We start from the raw sequence: 17931 nt of genomic DNA on the forward strand, positions 1-17931 counted from the left end.
AAACGCCGGTTTCCATGTTGCGAAGCTAGAGATTTAATACGTCGAAGCGGGGTAAAATGATAGTCCAAAGATGCTGTGCTGGTCTTTTGAACTTTTTTGAGCAAGTCGAGTCGCTGGTGGACCTCAGAGAGGTTGACTCTCACAGGGAGGGTATTAAAACAAGGGGCAACCAGCTCGCTGATACCTTCCATAGGAACGGATCGTCCGTTGACCACATTTCCAAAGCATACATCATCAGTGTCTAAAAGACACCCTAATGTGGTTGCCCAACAAGACTGAACCAGTGCAAGAAGAGGAACCCCTATTTCGTTGATCTTTGCTCTGACTTCTGAGAGAGGAAGCTGAAGTCGTCGAGTTTTGATGGCTATGTTTGCCTTTTCATCGCCTTTTATCAGCTCCGTGACCAGCTTCGGTTGCATTCCAGACAGATGGGTAGCCCAGAAACTATCTGTTTGCTCCGGCAAAGTCGAAGATTCTTGGAGAAAGGCGGCATATGATGGCGTCGGTGGCAGCGAAAGCCCATGATAAGTCTTCTCAATCTCATAAAGAAGGCGCTCAACAGCGACACCATCATAAAGAGCATGATGACAGACAAAGGATAAGTATCTCTGAGTCTTGTTCTTGATCCAGGCAAGTGAGATCATAGGTCGAAGAGAGTCGACGCCATCGCCCAGCAGATTGATTTGCTCAGCCACACAGGAAGGGATCCGTTCTTTTGAAGCGTCAAACTCACGCCAGTCCGGCTGCCAGCTATCGAGCACAATTTGAACTATGGGGTGCTGGCTACTGGAAGTGGTCATAAAGCAGGTCCGAAGAATGCCATGCCGTAAAACCATCGCGTTCCAGGCTGTCCCTAGCTGCGCAGGATCTCCATTGACGAGAAACAGCATGCGATTGATATAAGCTTCCTTGCTCGCCGTGGCTGCCAACATTCCCTCTTGCAACGGGGTACATGGTAGAATCTCTTGAGCCGATGTTCCTTGCTGTCGAAGTATTTCCTTCAGCGACGCCAAGAGGGTCTTCGGTAACAGGTCCTGGGCTTTTGGTGGCTCGGATGTTGTCTTTTCGAGATCGAGAAGGATCTTAGCAAGCCGGGAAACATTTGGATTTTGAAGGATGGTCGAGATCGGAATGCGTTGACCAAGTTGTGAGTAGAATGACCTCGCCAATTGAATGGCAGAGATGGAGTCCAGACCAAGTGTAACCAGAGATGTCCATCGTTGGACCTCGTGCCTTGAAATCTTGAGGGCCTCTGTAACCACACGAGCTACTTTCTGCTCGGCTGTTGTCCATTCCTCATGGTCCTCGTCGTTGTCGGCGACGTGATCGGTCACCGATGCGAGGTACTCTTGGCTGAGCATTCGGTAGGAGGCGGTAAGCCGTTCCCTGTCCAACTTTCCAGACGCTGTGGTCGGCAAAACGGAAATGGGGAGTATCGCCGATGGCACCATGTACTGTGGTAATTTTGAAGTGAGCACTCGAAACAGCGACTGTACCTTTTGTCGGAGATCATTGTTGAGCTCCAACAGAGAATATTCGTTTGCTTGGATGCCGCTGGGGACAAAGTAAGAGACTATTTGATCCCGGGAGTCTTCCGGTCCCGCTCGCAAGAACAGACTTGCACAATCTTCGACCGCACTCGAGAGCCGCAACGTCGCTGTGATCTCCCCGAGCTCCACCCGCTGTCCGCGGAGCTTAACCTGGTCGTCTACGCGACCAAGAATGACCATTGATCCATCCGGCAGCATACGTCCAATATCTCCGGATCGATAGAGCCTACCATAGGTGGGGTGATCGATGAATTTTGATGAGGTTAGGGCGGGCATGGCGAGATATCCCTGAGCAACTTGATCACCGCCAAAGCAAAATTCGCCGAGGCAGCCCAGTGGAACAACGTGTTCACTATCCTTGAATAAAACAACAGTCGAAGTGTTTTCAAAAGACCAACCAAGATGCTGGATTGCCTGGTTCGGCCCCATCTTCTTCACACTGCAGATGTTTGTAGTCTCTGACGGGCCGTACCCCTGGAACAGCTTCCTCCCCCATTTTTTGGCGACTGCCTCCGTCATGGCTTCGCCGGCCGTCACCAGAAACTCCACCGCTGGAACCTTGTCCGGATCGACCAGAGATGCCACTGTTGGGGTCATGCTTAAGTGGGTGACCTCAAGCATCCTGATTGATCTCTCGAGATCCTCAAAGAGGGTGTCGTTTTTGGCAGAGCAGAGGCACATGCCTTGGGTCCAGGCGAAAAATACCTCAAAGACTGAGACATCAAATGCCTGAGAACAAGACTGAAGCAGTCTGGAACAGCCCTTTACAGGGTAGATTCTGGACAAAACATCGAGATTGCTCATGATGTTTAACTGGGTCACGCAAACCCCCTTCGGTACACCGGTGCTGCCAGATGTGTAGATGACATAGGCTAGCCTCGAGGGGTCAGGATTTGGTGTAATAGCCTTAACTGGAAGCGACATGTATTCGAGCCCTTCGAGGTCCATGATAGTGGGGCAAAGCTGAGGGGATAGTTTGTCTCGAGTGATCCTGTCCGTGAGGCAGAAACTGACTCCGGCCTGCTGCAGAATGGTGCCGATACGCGTCTCCGGGGTAGTGGGCAGAAGGGGTAGATAGCCACAGCCAGCTTTGAGGATGGCAAGGATACCAGCGTAGAGGAGGACGGACTTCTCCATGATAATGGCCACAACTGCCCCCTCCTTCAGCCCATGTTTTTGAAGGTGCCATGCAATTTGATTGGCGGTTTGGTTGAGCTGGGCAAATGATAACGTGGTTGTTTTGACAAGATCATCCGAAATACGATGTGCAAAGCACAGAGCTTCCTTGTCAGGGTGGTTTGCGACCACCACGTCAATGGCGTGGGCTAGATCAGGAACTCCAGCAAAGGTCACCGGCTTGGGGTTGAATACGGAGAGGAGCGACTCGGAGAAGGCTGCTTGTATCCCTGTAATCTTGGAGTCGAGATTCCTGAGCATCCATGAAGCCATCTCGGCGATACAACAGCCCAGGGCTATGGCCTGCTGATCAGGGAACGTGTTCTCGTGCGATGTAATACGGAGAACAAAGTCATGGGCTCTTGGCTCCACCTCGACAACAAGCTGCGTTTCCAAGAAATCCTGATGGCCAACCTCTTCGAATCCCCTGACACAGTCTGGTTTGCTGGTTTGAAGTGACTGCTGATAAACGAACAAAACATCATAAAAGGGCTGCCCTGGCCGGACTCCCGCTGCCCGCCTGATCTCTGAAAGAGGCAAGATACTGTATTCGAGAATGGCTCTACTGGTCGCTTGAGTGCTGACAAGGAGATCGGCAATACTGCTGACTTGTGAGAAGTCGGTACGAAGTGGCACTGTGGCGATGCAAGGCCCCATCACATCCTCGATCATCGAGACTGGCAGTGTCCTGCCAGATGTCACGGTACCGACCACAACATCGTCACTCCCAACCATAGCACTCCAGATCCAGGCGACCGAAGCCTGGAAGATGGTCTGAATCCCGCACTGGATGTCATCTAGTGATCTCCTTAGCTCGTTTGGGTTGATGTCCACAATGACACTGGAGGTAGAGGTAGTAGACGCCTTTGCTGTGCCAGCTCGTAAGATCGGAAGCGCCGCTGGTTGGAACCCTCGAAGATTTGCCGCCCAAAATTCTTTAGCAGCATCCGAAATGTGACGAAAAGACGGGGAGGCATAGTAGTAGGCGATCTTGCTGAACTGTGGGCGCTCTCCAAGCTGTTCTCCTTGCATAAGCGCCGCAAGGTCAGCCATAGCCAAGTCCCATGACCAGCCATCATATATCGCATGATGAAGGTGTACCACAGCCTCAACATCAGCGGGTTCACCGATGGTTTGAGCATCCGAGATTTGCACTTTGAAAGGCGTGAGAAAGTCCTGGTCATCTCGCAGTTCAAACTCACAAACTGGCGAGTCTGAGAATGAGATGCATGATTTGCAGGCGCGTTCAAAGACGACTTGAAAAAAGTCACCATCGTGGTGGACAAAGCCGGTACGCAGTATCTCATTTCTCTCAACAAGCCTCAAGAACCAAGAGCGGACGGAGTCTGGCGAGCAAGGGATTGGGAACCGAAGTTTGATCCAGTTGCAATATGCACGAGGATTGGCTGCAGTTTCGGCGAGCATCGAGATCTGGAGGGGTGTGCAGGGGTAAACCGACTGAACCGGCCTGTTGTCTCTAAACAGCTCAGACCTCTGCGCGAGTACTGCCGGGACGTCTGGTTGCCATGCGCGGGGGTGAAGGGTATCCAGAATGGAGGCTGGTCGATGGCCTTGCTTTTCGGACACGCATGCATGCAGCGCTGAGATTGTGCGGGACCTCAAGATCTCGATCGCATCACTATCAATACCGGCCTGGTGTAATAAGGAGGCAAGTCGTATAGCAGCCAGTGAATCAAGGCCCATTTGAAGCAAGTTCTGACCCGGTTTCACCTCGGTGCCGAGAACGGTCGCGGCCAAAGAGCACAGTTTTCGTTCAAAATCATCTCTGAAAATGCCTTGTTGAATGACCTCAGACCCCGCTTGTGAATTGTTGTACTCGGTAACAAGTCTCTTCCGATCGATTTTGCCCGAGGGGAGTCGAGGAAAGGCGTCCATGACGATAACGTCACCAGGCAACATGAACCCCGGGAGCCAAGCGCGACAGGAAGCTTCCACCGCGTTGACCATGCCATCCGTATGATCCACTGCACAGAAGAGAACCAAGATCGAGTTGATGACTGCGGCGACAGCGCTATGACAACCTGTCGTTCTCAGCGCGGCATGTTCCACCTCTCCAAGCTCCATTCGCTGCCCACGGAGCTTGACCTGGCCGCCTCCTATGCGTCCCAAACACTCAAGCGTGCCGTCGGGCAATATGCGTGCCTTGTCTCCTGTTCGGTACAAACGGCCGTATGGCGTTTCGACAAAGGCCTTTGCCGTCATCTCGGGCCGGTTGACGTAGCAGTCTGCAACTTGAGGTCCACCGACAGCAAGCTCTCCAACTTCCCCAAGCAAGAGAACCCTAAAGTCTGGAGGCTCGGACTCGTCCTCGGGAATGTTGAGTACAAATGCAGACACCGTGTCGAACGGGATACCAATGTTGGCTGTGGACATGCTGCAAGCAAAAGAGGGCTGAACGGTGCAGTGAATGGCGGCCTCGGTTGGCCCATACATACCCCAAAGCATGCTTTCCTTCTCCTCGCTGCCACCGAATTCCTCAACCACAGGCTTTGTGAGCATCTCTCCAATGGTGAGAAGAAGCTGCAGACAGGGAGCACTATCGCGTTTTCGAAGCAAGCTGCCCGCCACACTTGGGGTCAGCTCACAAGCATCGACCGACATTCGCCTGATGATACCCGGCAGGTCGTTAAGCATTGCACCTCGTGTGCAGCTCACCAGGGTCTTGCCTCTGAAAAGCGGAAAGAATATCTCGAACACGGACACGTCAAAGGTTGGAGCTGCGAACTGAAGAAATCTCGAGAATGGCGGGACGTGTCGATCATGGGCGAGCAAACTTTGAGTTGCTGCGTCATGCGAGACACCAACTCCTTTTGGTGTGCCGGTTGAGCCTGAAGTATACATCACGTAGGCCAGATCGTGAGGCTTCGGCTCATAATGCTGTGGATCACCTGTTGATTGCCTGGCAGCCCTGGCTGGTGTGTCTTCTCCAACGAGGAGCACAATCCGCCCGGTTTGGCCGACTGGTGGAAGCTTGTTGGCCAGCTCGCGGGTCGTGATGACTACTTTGGCTTCCACGTCGTCGAGGATGAACTGGCCTCTCTCGAGGGGAACGTCCAAGTTGAGCGGGCAGAAGGCACCGCCGGCTTTCAGAATGGCTAGCAGTGCAATGTACAGGTTTGGGCCTTGCGGGACAAGGACAGGAACGACAAACTGTCTGTTGTTATCCCGGGACCCAGCCTGTGCTTGAATTGCGGATGCAAGAACGCTGGACGCATGGTGTAGTTGGGGGTATGAGATGGAGATTTGGCGGCCCTCATCGTCCAAGAAATCAATAGCCGGCTCTGCAGACGTTTGGTGAACGAGAAGATGCAACAGACTTGGCCCATTCAAGCGTTTTGGTGGGTGATTGAGAACGGAGAGCCTCTCGTCCACCTGGTGGGATTTTAGTGATACGGAGGGGTCCATCATAGGATGGTTTCTATCTCGTTTGTTGGCTGCAGAGTGATGTTAATATCTTGTACCGTAAAATGTAGCAAGTAAAACAAACTCAACTGAAATGAATTCTGATAACCAGAGCAGGTAGGTGAGGATCAAGGAAACATGAATGGGTGACAATGGCACACCGGGTACAAGCTCTCTTCGCGGCACCCTCCAAGGTCACTACTCTCAACGCGCCTTGTGCTGCAGCCACTAAGAGGAAAGATTCACACCAGATTCCTTCCTAGCTCGGCAATCTGCCAGAGGTAGACAAGACATGGGCGGTACGTACCTATCTAACGGGCAGCCCTGTGTCCCGGCGTCCTGGTGCCAAGTTAACAGTGAAAATGGCGTGGCGATGATTGGCTGGAAAGAAAGCCGAGGTGAGCGACTGGCGGAGGTTTGATTTGATATGAACGGGCGGTTATTGGCCAGATCTGGCTTGCTCCAGCACTGCAGGTTTGTGTTTGTCGACGACGAGGTTCCAGGTTTAGGGTTACCAGAAACACCGGCGCTGGCGGGTGGATGGGGAGATGGGGCGGTGGTGACCAGAGTGAGCGGACGATGGATGGGGTTGTTGGCCCACAAAATCAAACCAGGAAAAGAGGGTTGCAGCGGGATAGGCAAGGGTTGTCATGGAAGGGGTTCTTGCCGCGTGCCGCCGTCCACGGAACGGTACAGTTCTGTTTTGTCAGCCTCCACCACATGGACCTCAGACCATGGCTCAAATCGACGTATGTAACATGGCCCCCGCCGTCCTGAAGAAAATATCTGCCTGCTAGCTCAATCTCATCTGCATCACAGGTGGACGCGATTGGATGGGTGTGTGGAAGGAGCGGCATTTTCACCTTACATCTATCCCTCCATCTGTTCTGTACAAGAAAAAGGCAACAGCGACGTACCTAGTTACTAGAAGGGCAATATCTCCAGCAGCCAACAGCGTACTCGAACCCAAGCCAGATTCGAAACGTTACTCGTCCAACTTTGTTGGGTAGGTGTTGCAAGTCTGTAAACAAGTACAGTTGGGTAAGAGCCTGGCGAACGGCAACGTAAACAGCCTGGAAAGGGGGTCCTGTTCTGTACTCCTGGGTTCCCTGCCAGAGTTCATAAGTGGTCCAATGTTTGATCTTAAGCTTAAAAGAACCCCTCTTTTGAACCGCCTCGTTCTTAGTCATAGCGGGCCTTTTCAACTTGTCATTGCGTCATGAAGACTGTGGGCGAGAGTCGTGGGCCCCCAACTCCACGTCTTCGGGCTCGGTCATGATGGGTGTTGCAAAGGCCGCGCTCGGGAGAGACGCCGAAAGTGGGCTTCTTGTCCGTTTGTCACTGCTGCCCGCAGTTTGATCCGATCTTCGGTCTTCCATGTTTGGTCACCCGCATCGTGATATGCCTGCTCAAATATGCGTACATGATGCATGGATTCATCCCACCTCCATCCCCCGTGTCTGCTCGGAAGATGTCCCGCTGCTTCGAACATAGACAGCACGGCGAACTGCTACCGGAGAAATACGGAAAGCTTTCAAATTGCCCTGAAACCCATTTTTGAGCACCTGGAAAATGCTAAAAACTCCAAAACCCATGAAATGAAATTATATACAAGAAAAGAGAACCGAGATAGAACAGCCAGAAAAATCATATCACCCATTCATGCATAGACATTGAGTTCCACAATCACCTGGAAACTCCGAAAATAGACTCAACAATCTCGCCGGACCGTGTCGACAGAACGGAAAGTAGGGTATCACTCAACTGGGGTGGGGGTTAGCCAAACGATACAAAACACAACGCGGAGCGCGGCAAAGAGAGGGTGTGTAGAGGAGGGGGAGAATTGGGCACTTACGCCATGGGTGCCTTCACAGCAACCTTGCAACCAAACTCCGGAGCCTTGAGCCACGGCACCGCTAGCAAAACGAACACCGTAATCACGGCCAACCTCAATCACGCGCTTTGATGACTCTTGGGCCTTGTTGGCGCTCTCCACCACCCACCGGTCCTTTCTGGGCACGCCAATCTGCTCCTGCTCCTGCTCCTGCTCACCGGCAACGTCGAACTCGGGAAGGAGGCCATAGGCGCCCTTGAGGATGTCCACATGGGCCGTTCTCTTGTAGCCAGTGGCGCAGATGACGAGATCCACATCCAGGTCCTCCTCGTTGAGGAGGGGGCCATCTGACACACCAGTGGTGGAGAGTCTGGCCACCTTGATGCGCAGTCCATCGCCCTTGTCCTCCACCTTGATAAGCTCTCTGCCAGCCAGAATCCTGTGGGGCCACTTCTTCTCATCTGCGCCCAACGTCCGCTTCTGGTGGTACATGGTCTCAAAGAGGTGCTCAATCAGCTCGAGGCGGACGACGCTGTAGTTGGTAGCGCGGGCTTCATGGAGAAACTTGGCCTTGTAGGCGGCGGACTTGGGGAAGATCTGGTCAATGTACTCGGGGTTGAAGATGGAGTTGATGCTGCAGTCACACGGTTAGCGAGGGGGCTTGCATGACGTCCCTGGGTCGGGATTGGGTGCTCACAAGGGGGAATCGTCACTTGGCCGGAGAAACTCGGATCTCATGACCATGTAGGTCTTGCTGTTGGGGTAGAGACTCTGGACGTTGCTGAAGATCTCGGCGGCGCTCTGGCCGGCACCAACCACGGCAACGCGAACGGGGGCCGACCTGTCGCCAAGAATTTGAGGCGCCCGTTGGGCATACTGAGACGAGTGAATAACACGGGGGTGGTGAGCGGGGAAGATGTCGGGGAGGGAGGCCTGGCCACCAGCAGCCACAATAACGTTGCGTGTGCGGTAGGTGCTGGTCACACCGGTCTTGATGTTGCGTGATGTCACCTCAAAGATCTTGGCGGGGCCGTCCTCCTGGACAGGAGCGACCGAGACCACCTCGTTCTGATAGCAGACAACGTCCTCAAAGTGGTTGGCGCACCACCGAAGATAGTCCTCAAACTCGGCGCGGGCGGGAGTGAAGGTGTCCAGGTTGATGAAGTCAACCAGTCTCTCGTTCTTGTGGAGGTAGTTGAGGAAGGTGAAATGAGAGCGGGGGTCTCTGAGAGAGGCGAGGTCCTTGACGAAGGAAATCTGCATCTTTGCGCCGGGCAGGAGCATGCCGGCGTGCCAAGCGAACTGGGGCTGCTTCTCCAGAAAGAGGACTTTGGGGCACTGCTTGAGCTTGCCGGCCTCCATGGCGTCGTGCATAGCAATGGCAATGGCGACGCTGGCGGGGCCGAAGCCAATGCACACCAGGTCGTGCACGGCATCAACCTCTGTGGGAGTAACATATTGGCTCTTGGGGAACTGGCTGGCGCCGTTGACAAGCTGGGGGACGGCCTCGGTCTCATCCATTGTGCTGATGCTGTGTGGTGACATGATAACCTAATGCTACTGTCGGGTTTCGGTGCCGCTATAAGCTGGTCTCTAGGAGATGGGTAGTCTCGGGGCGCACAAGGGCAAGCAAATAGTATCGGGGAAGGAGTAAGGATGTGGGTCTGGCCGGTAAGCTGTGGCGCAACAAGGTGTGTGTGTGTCGTGTCCTCGTGTCGTGCCGATGCAGTGGCCTCCTTGGTGGATGCCGGTGCTGGTGTGTTGGGCCTGGAGATCGTCCACAACAAGATTGACGTAAGTGCCGCCGGGACGGGATGAACACCAGAAAAGGGAGGAGGGAAGGGCTCCAAGAGAAAGATGGTTTTGGTACTGGGAGGAATAAGGAGAAAACGAGGAGAAAGTCGCGGCTGGCATGAGGGCGGCCACGGCTCCCGTTTTGATACGCAGTCGTCCTGACGGCGGAGCACTGCTCATGGGGAAGGGACGAAGAAACAGGAACCTAGCGTAACCGCCTAGACCTTGCAATGAGACCACGCGATGCCCCATTTTGCCTCATGGTCGATGCGTTGAGGGGTGCAAAACAGAGTGTTGGCAGCCATTGCAGCTAGCTTGGGTCAATGTGATGCAGGGAACGTCCTGCGCCATTGCGGAGACCCTTCTTCTTCGAGCAAGCGGTGACATGATCTAATACTTCGCTGGTGGGGGGGGGGAGGGGGGATGAGAAATTTTTGATCGATTTCGGGTTGCGATTGACGGAAACGACCCCTCGCCGGTTTTCTGGGGATCGGCTTTCAGGCGATGGGGGTAACTTGATGCTCAACTTGTGTTTCTTTCCACCTGGTGCTCACTGGCTCCCCGTGGAACCGTGTTGCAACCGACGGGGCACACGGCAAACAGATCTCGTCGTGGGGTGGTGGTGTGCTGGTGTTCACGGCGGTGGTGGGTGTCCCTTTGTGAAAGGCCTGCTGCCGGTGTGGGTGTCTGGGGATGGGGACGGGCTCGTGTACTGACGCAATCTGCAAATCTTGCCAGTTCCTCAGCGTTATCTTCGGATCAGATAAGATGAAATCAGTGGAGAAGATTGGCAGTTTGTATGGGGACGGACGGGGACGGACGGGATGCCATGAGCCTATTTGCTGGCTCCAACAGTGCCCAGTTATCTCCTTCGGCGGCTAGTCCCCCTCTGGCTCCGAAGGCGGAGTCGGCTTCGCATTCTTGGCTGCCAGTCCCGGAACGAGGGAAAAAAAATTGTTTATCTGATCGTATGACAACGGACGGCAGAGCCCCGGTTCCAGAAGCCGTGATGGTGGTGGTGCCATTCAACGTATCCGAGCCGACAGCCAACCATGGCAACGGGGGGCATGTGTTGGATCAATTCCGGATCAATTGGATCGCCCAACATCAGGCTCTCATCCGCTCGATCGACAAATCCCTTCCACCTCAAAAGTGCGGCCGGCCATGTGTGAAACAACGGGCTCCGGGGTAAAGGAAGGCGAGACGGTCCTGATGGCTGATGACATGACCTTCCAGGTTGGGACCATCTATCTGGCAGTCGACAATGGAATGGAATTGCGCAAAATTTGACTCAACTGAGCTGGTTGTCCTTGCCCTGTCTCCGAGCCGGGTTCCACTGTGTGCTGCCGAGGAGGTACAGAGATGAAAAGTGTGGGGCTCGGTGGAGCCGCGGCAGCCTATCTGATAATCTGATAAGATCAATCAGCCCCACCCCATGCCCACCTGCATCTTGGCAGCTGCTGGCGAGTGGGTGCGTCCTGGCAGAATCGGACGACTGGGATGCCAGAATTGCCGTGTATTTGCCCTCATCCCCATCACCAGCTTTCACATGCGCCCATCTGCTGTGCCGTGTCTGCTTCTGGCAAGCCGACGTCGGCCTCGTCTCTTGCGTTCCCTGCAGTCGACCTACCTAAGGTACCGGCACACAGGCAAACCTGAGTCGGTTCCTGTTACCAAGCCTCATCCCTGCCGCCGCGACAGCACCTCTACTGTGTAGGTACACTACGAACCTACCCCGCACCGAAAAATTATCTGATGCAGAAAAAGACACCCCCAGTCACTTCCCGAACACGGTTTGCGTCGGTTTCGCATCGTATCGCCGGTCGGTGTCGAATCTCAACAACCCACAAGATGGTTTGGGATATATTTCTTCCACTATATTCATCTTGGTTTCGCGGTTGCTAGAAATTGGCACTTCATTGGCGCTTTCAAAACAAGCTTCTCAGGGGGTGCCAAGGAAAGCCGTTGCGGGCAGCCGCTTGGTGGCCCGATCGTTCCAAGATTGGCGCATACATCAACAGCTATATATATCAAGTACCAGAGCCTCTCTTGCTTCTCTTGTGAAAAACCGATCAGTCAATATCTCGGCATCTTATACCCCCTTCCTTGTGCGCACCCTGAAGGCTGTGTCTTTTAGCGCGACCTACAGACACAAGCGAATGTTGGTCGCGGTTTGGGATCTCCCATGAGCCCAAACTTGGACCTCAACTCCCCAATGGTACGACACCGGTAACTTTATGCCACACTGGCTGGTCTTTTTCCACAGCCCGCAAGGCGATGTGACACTGCGTCAAGTAGACTCGCGATACCCCAGACGGTCATTGCGGCACAAGAAGGGTGAGACCTTTCAGCTTCGGCCACGAACAAATCAGCATGCGTTTACCCTCTTCTCCACTGAAACAAAGAGAGGCGCAAGTGTAGCCCCAGCCCTCAGCCCGGGTCACCGCTTCTAAAGTCGGCAGGCTGGACGTGAAACTGTGACGTGCAAAAACTGCTTGTAATTATTCCGTCTTACGCCAAGGGGGCTCTTTATTAGAGCTGTCTCTAGAAATTTTGGGGGCCCTTGGTAGTCACCCCCTGGCGAGCCTCATATGCATTTTGGAATACAAAACAACAGGTCCCGGTTTTGCCAGGGTCTTCAAGACACCAAGCAAGTCCCAGAAATTGTCGTAGAGAAACACCACCGACATGGGGCGCCCCGAAGACCTCCCAGAGGTTGTCCCCAAACCGCCGACACCCTTGCCCGAGGTCATTGCTGATTCCGGGCCTCAGGTCATCTCTAATTACTATGTCGGTGATCCCCAACGTGTTTATGCACAGTACAAATACCCCGCCGATTATGACGATGCCCCCAAACTGCCATTCGAGCCCCCAACCCCCACAGCAGACGTCTACAGGCAAAATCAAGATCGGCAGCCATTATGGCCACAAAGTGCAAGTGGAATGCCCTTGAGCGCCGTCAGCCCCAACAGCTCAGTGCCCTGGGAGCCCGTATCGCCGGTTGGAAAGGAAGAGTTGTATGTTGGGCCTCATCTGAAGGATGAAAAGAAGAAGACATGCGGTCTCGGCAAACGGACATTCGCCATGGTGCTGGTTGCCGTCATTGTCCTAATCGGAGCGGCAGTGGGAGGTGGTGTGGTGGGCGTGATGAGAGCAAAGCATGGCGAGAGTTCGCCGCCAAAGACTACAACACCGGCGACCAACAGGACATCATCCGAGTGCGTGGCCTCCCCTTTTACTTTTTGTCTGTTGTCGTTTCCCCGGACTTTGCTAACTCATCACAGCAGACCAGCAGCTTCGTCTCTCGATGATGAGACCCCAAACGTGGGATTCATGCTTCAAGCGTGGGAAGAGCCCCAATACACCGGTGACAAGACACGCGTGTATACGGAAGAAGGCTTTTACGATTTTCCATTCATGGCGTGGAGCTACGTCTGGTTTCCAAACAAGACAGACTGCTGCCTCACATTTTGTGCCAGCCCGACCAACCACACGCCAACCGGGTGGTGGTGCGACCATCGGCGGAGGCCAAAAACGGACAAGTCGTTTGGGAGGGTGAATATCTGGTGCGGCAGAGGAAGCAACACAAGCAACCAGAGAAAGTGCAATGAGACTCAGGCTGGAGGGGAGTGGGACAAATCGTGATGGGAGCAGTGGACGGGCAGTGTTGAGCTGAACAGGAGAACGTGATGATTGACGACGGCTAATGAACTATGGTACCTATGGCTTGGCGAAGGTGGATTGACTGATGAAAGGGAGGTCAAACAACTAATTCTAGTTACGGACTAGGGACTCGTAATGTAATGATATTATCACGCCCAAACAGTTTATAGCAATGGTGCCCGATTGGGGCTCGAAGAAATGGAACTTTGGCAAAGAACCTTGAGCTAAATATCTCTATTTAGCGCCATCTGATGCTGACAAAAGAAACTATGATTATGCGGTGCATGCCCCCCTACTCCATAGAGGAAGACAATACAGCCTGTCCAAAGCACAACCTTACATATCCCCCACTATAAAATCAACCAAGTAAAACGCCACCCCATGCTGTCATAAGTCATCGATATGCAGGTCATTCCCCATCATAATTCATAAACGCGTCTCATCGCCTTCTGTCATTGTGGGCCGTATTACCATCAACCCTGAACTCCAACGACCCCCATAAACCCAGATTGATCCCATTCAAACAAAGGAAATCGTGCTGTCCTCTAAGCAAAGGAAAGCTCTCTCCCCTCGAGGAACAGGTATGCTCAAGCCACCTGCTGAGCATTGGCATTGGCACCCATGGTGCTAGTATTGTTGTTCTGAGTCTCGATGCTCCTGATGCACAAGACCCTGGCCGCATAGTCCAGAAGCAGCCTCAAGTTCATGATGACGGAAAGGTGTTCGACGGTGATCTCCACCCGCCCCTTTTCTTGGACCTCGGCGTCGACAGAGGAAGGTTTCATGAGGACTTTGGCGGTGAGCTGGGAGATAACCTCCATGATCTGGAGGAAGTGGTCTGTGCTGGGGAAAGGGGAGCCATCGTCATCCTTGGGGGGTGCGGTGAAAGATGATTTGGCCGAGGACGATTGGACCGACAAGTGACTGAAGATATCGGGCTGAAGGAGCCAGTTGAGCATGGTGGCCAGGTCCGCCTCGTCAAGGGGGGTGGACTGATGGAGGGGGTGAAGAATGTTGAGGAGTGATTGGGGAGGGGTGGTGGGTTTGGCCGTTGAAGCTTCCGTTTGCTCTTGCATGATACAGGCTTGCTCGCTCGCTGGTTCTTCTTCAGTATCTGGCTCGACCTGCTCAGCTTTGACCTCTGCTTCCGTCTCGGCCTCCCGACTTGGCCCGTCCTTTGCTGTCTCGCCCTGAGAGTCAACTTCGGGCGTTGTTACCGGTGATGACGAGGCCGAAGAAGTAGCCGAGGAAGAGATGGATGCTGGCTCGGAGGAGGATTCAGGCGGAGGTGTAGCCTCCCGTTGGAACACGGCTGGAATTTCGTCCTGCATATCGATTTCGACACATGGGAGCGAAAGGACTTCAAATTGCTGTTCTTGCTGCATCGCCTCCTCTTCACATAGAGACATCTTGACCAAGAGTTCGTAGAGATCCGTCATTTCCAAATCTTCACCGTCTGAAAGGGGGAACGAGACGCTGAGGGGGAGATCGCCATTTTCTGATAGATAATGCTAAGTACACTGTTGTTCTGAACCGCAGTGGAGACAGAGGCAAAAGGAAGCAATGAACAAGAAAAGAAAAGCTCACTCTGACGGTAACAAGACTTGTCCCCCCTGACCAGGCGGGCAAGGGAAAGACCCCGTGGCAAGGAGAGGATGAAGCTGTGTTTCTTTACGGAGTGGTGGCCGGCTCGCTTGTTGGCAAGATCGACTTTTCTGGACCGGACCGAGAGAATGCCACGCTGGTGGCCGCCGCGGGCCACAAGGCGGCCGTCATTACCACGATGCCATGATCCTATGGCAAATTCCTGGCCCTGGCGGCGACAGTTTGGACAAGCCGGAAGTGTTCTGCCACATCCTCTTCGCCGGGCTGGGAGCGACGGTGAGACGGTGAACATGGCCATGGCCGATGAGGTTGAGGGGTTTTCACTTACAACGACAAGTGCAGGTTGACGGACCCGAACTCCTCTTCCCCCGGACGCCGGCTCGACTGCTGTAGTATAGTGGATTCATGGCTCTATCAAATTGATGGTGTTGGAGATGGAGATATGGGGACGATGGGGCAAACATGGTGAATATTGACTACTGCTGAATGGATATATTTTGTGGGTAGGAAGGAGTCCATGGTATTTTATCATGGAAGCGGTGACGATCAAAGGGAAAAAAAAACCCTCGGACGTTGGCTACCGAGAACTAACGCATGAGGTGGCCCGTTGATTCCCAAAGCATCGCGGCAGCCCCTCAGTGGTCGATGATGCACATCAAGTCCCAACACGACGGGTGTTGATTGGTCCAGCACAGAATTCCAGCGCAGTCCAAGGCGCCAACTGCCAAGGGTTTCTGCTGACCGCTGTCACCACTTGCACAAATGGACAGCGCCCTGACTCTGAGGCTGCCCAGATGGGCGATGTGGGATCCAATGTGTTGCATCAGGTCGAAATTGTTCAGTTCGTCTGGGGAAGACAGGGCAGTGACTGGCCCAGTGACATGAGACACAAGCAAACAATGCGACGAGCCCAACGCAAAATGACGGCACATGGATTGTTACATTTTGGTCTAAAATTGGTGATGGCTTCAGGAATCAGGGCTGCTGACAGCTGGCCCGTTGAGAAACCTAGAATCTGGGGAACTAAACTGACAGACAGACAACTGGAATGCCCGTGGCCAATCAGCATGCAGGGTGAACGACCCACTTAATTTTGGCATCTGGGCGCCGGAGCATCATCATCACTGGTGGCGCAACAACTGCACCAACGGCAGCACCGCGACAATTGCATCCATCACCACGACAATGCAGCCGCAGCCAGCGCTCAAGTCGACCTACAAGGCGCCTCCTCTTCCGCCAGGCTGGACTGAGCACAAAGCCCCGACGGGGCACACGTACTATTACAATGCCGAAACCAAAGAGTCCACCTACAAGCGGCCTGTCACGGCAGCAGCCCCTCCAACCGCGGCGTCCGCTAACCCGGCATCGAGCTTTTGGCAACACCAAGCCGTACCCCAGATAAACCTCTCCGATCCCAATGTCGCCAATGCCTTCATGTCACAGTATGGCCAGCCACAGCAACAGCCAGGGCAACAGCGTGCTGGGCGTGGGCCGGGAGGCCGAGGCGGTTCCCACGCGCGACCAAAACCACAGCCCATCGACAAGCCGCGATCAAAGGTGGCTATTCCCGGCCATGAACCATGGATCCTCGTGTACACCAAATACGGCCGCCGATTTGCCTACAACTCGGCCAAGAATGCCAGTTACTGGCGAATTCCCGAGAAGCTCATGCCCGCCATTCTTGAGCTCGACAAGGCGCGCATTCGCCAAAAGGCAGAGGGCAAAGCTTTGGATACGCTTCAAGGCTCTGAAGGCCCGCCGGAAAAAACAGACGGCCCTGAAGAACAAGAGAAGGACTACGACAGTTCTGAATACGAAGAAGTCGAAGTGACCGACAACGAGGATGGCGGCGATGGCCACGCCACGAAGCGCCAACGAACTGAGGATCCCGACCAAAGCGGAAACAACGGGCCGGTCGAGTTTACCGAGGAAGACATCGCTGCGCAGTTGGCCGCCATGGGTGCTGACTATGGAGAAGACTACGAGATGGGCCAAGACTACGACGATTATGACCATGGCGAGGCGGCCCCCCAGCTATCCGACGACGACGCCCGCGAGCTTTTCAAAGACATGCTGTCCGACTTCAACATAAATCCCTACAGCCCTTGGGATACCTTGATAGAGCAGGGCAGGATCGTAGACGACCCCCGGTACACAGTCTTGCCCACTACAAAAGCCCGCAAGGAGGTCTGGGAGGAGTGGTCCAGAGTCACGATTCAGGAGCTCAAGGAGCTGCGACAAAAGCAAGAGAAAAAGGACCCCCGTATCGCCTACTTCGCCCTGCTGCAGGACAAGGCCACGCCAAAGCTCTACTGGGCCGAGTTCAAACGAAAATATAAGCGGGAGGACGCCATGAAGGATATCAAAGTGGCTGACAAGGACAGGGAAAAGTGGTACCGGGAATACATCTCGCGGCTCAAACTTCCCCAGTCCACGCTGAAATCCGACCTCAAGAAACTGCTCGAATCGGTTCCCTTGTCGCAGCTCAACAACCGGTCTTCCGCCTCCTCCTTACCACCCGCCGTCTTGACGGATCTTCGGTACTGGTCCCTCGATACAAAGTCCAGAGATGAATTTGTGGAGGGTTACATTGCTGGGCTGGGGCCTCCCCCTGACTCGGGCGCAGAGCAAGGGGCGGGAGAGGATGAGGCGACGAAAAAGGCCAAGGAAGAAAGACGCAAGCGGGAAAGGGCGCTTCAGGACAGGGAGCGGGCGGTGCAGGAAGAAAAGCACAGGCAGGAAAAGAAGCTCCAGTTTGAGCGTGCCAGGCTGAGGGAAGAAGAACGGGAGCTTGAAAGGGCCATGCAGGTGGGCAAAAAGGGGCTACAGAGCCAGCTTACGCCACAAGAGGGGGAGCGGTTCATTTGAACGTCGGAGATAATAATA

The 17931-nt window shown here is 54.1% G+C and overlaps 6 protein-coding genes across 6 annotated transcripts; 3 read left to right on the top strand and 3 right to left on the bottom strand.

Annotated features, from left to right (window-relative positions):
- Positions 1 to 301: 301 nt before the first annotated feature.
- Positions 302 to 6152, bottom strand: QC762_0072810 (NRPS protein; the record flags this gene model as incomplete). The annotated part of the gene is made up of 2 exons (XM_062883765.1): positions 302 to 364; positions 405 to 6152. 2 exons carry the CDS (start codon positions 6150 to 6152, stop codon positions 302 to 304), a joined length of 5811 nt encoding a protein of 1936 aa, XP_062744107.1.
- A 1683-nt stretch (positions 6153 to 7835) lies between these two features.
- Positions 7836 to 11235, bottom strand: SID1 (PAK-related GC kinase Sid1; the record flags this gene model as incomplete). The annotated part of the gene is made up of 3 exons (XM_062889899.1): positions 8681 to 11235; positions 8005 to 8617; positions 7836 to 7913 (listed from the first exon to the last, which is right to left on the bottom strand). The coding sequence occupies exons 1-3, from the start codon at positions 9526 to 9528 to the stop codon at positions 7836 to 7838; spliced, it is 1539 nt and encodes a 512-aa protein (XP_062744108.1). The 5' UTR covers positions 9529 to 11235.
- Positions 11213 to 11841, top strand: QC762_0072830 (uncharacterized protein; the record flags this gene model as incomplete). The annotated part of the gene is made up of 2 exons (XM_062883766.1): positions 11213 to 11490; positions 11724 to 11841. 2 exons carry the CDS (start codon positions 11213 to 11215, stop codon positions 11839 to 11841), a joined length of 396 nt encoding a protein of 131 aa, XP_062744109.1.
- A 450-nt stretch (positions 11842 to 12291) lies between these two features.
- QC762_404420 (uncharacterized protein) lies at positions 12292 to 13655 on the top strand. Its single transcript, XM_062889898.1, has 3 exons — positions 12292 to 12492; positions 12550 to 12995; positions 13065 to 13655. The coding sequence occupies exons 1-3, from the start codon at positions 12466 to 12468 to the stop codon at positions 13420 to 13422; spliced, it is 831 nt and encodes a 276-aa protein (XP_062744110.1). The 5' UTR covers positions 12292 to 12465; the 3' UTR covers positions 13423 to 13655.
- On the bottom strand, positions 13618 to 16036 carry QC762_404415 (uncharacterized protein). Its single transcript, XM_062889897.1, has 3 exons — positions 15374 to 16036; positions 15028 to 15309; positions 13618 to 14938 (listed from the first exon to the last, which is right to left on the bottom strand). The coding sequence occupies exons 1-3, from the start codon at positions 15507 to 15509 to the stop codon at positions 14028 to 14030; spliced, it is 1329 nt and encodes a 442-aa protein (XP_062744111.1). The 5' UTR covers positions 15510 to 16036; the 3' UTR covers positions 13618 to 14027.
- A 194-nt stretch (positions 16037 to 16230) lies between these two features.
- QC762_404410 (uncharacterized protein) lies at positions 16231 to 17913 on the top strand (the record flags this gene model as incomplete). Its single annotated transcript, XM_062889896.1, has 1 exon — positions 16231 to 17913. The coding sequence occupies one exon, from the start codon at positions 16231 to 16233 to the stop codon at positions 17911 to 17913; it is 1683 nt and encodes a 560-aa protein (XP_062744112.1).
- Between the last annotated feature and the right edge of the window lie 18 nt (positions 17914 to 17931).

Source organism: Podospora pseudocomata, chromosome 4 (assembly GCF_035222375.1).
Source record: "Podospora pseudocomata strain CBS 415.72m chromosome 4, whole genome shotgun sequence".
Classification (NCBI taxonomy): domain Eukaryota; kingdom Fungi; phylum Ascomycota; class Sordariomycetes; order Sordariales; family Podosporaceae; genus Podospora; species Podospora pseudocomata.

Coding starts and splice junctions, on each gene's coding strand:
- QC762_404420 (XM_062889898.1), top strand. CDS start 12,466: ATGGGGCGCCCCGAAGACCTCCCAGAG. Junction 12,493..12,549: donor GCCCCGAAGACCTCCCAGAG/GTTGTCCCCAAA, acceptor TCCGGGCCTCAG/GTCATCTCTAATTACTATGT. Junction 12,996..13,064: donor ACCAACAGGACATCATCCGA/GTGCGTGGCCTC, acceptor TCATCACAGCAG/ACCAGCAGCTTCGTCTCTCG.
- QC762_404415 (XM_062889897.1), bottom strand. CDS start 15,509: ATGTTTGCCCCATCGTCCCCATATCTCCATCTCCAACACCATCAATTT. Junction 15,310..15,373: donor GTCAACCTGCACTTGTCGTT/GTAAGTGAAAAC, acceptor CGTCGCTCCCAG/CCCGGCGAAGAGGATGTGGC. Junction 14,939..15,027: donor CAAGTCTTGTTACCGTCAGA/GTGAGCTTTTCT, acceptor ATTATCTATCAG/AAAATGGCGATCTCCCCCTC.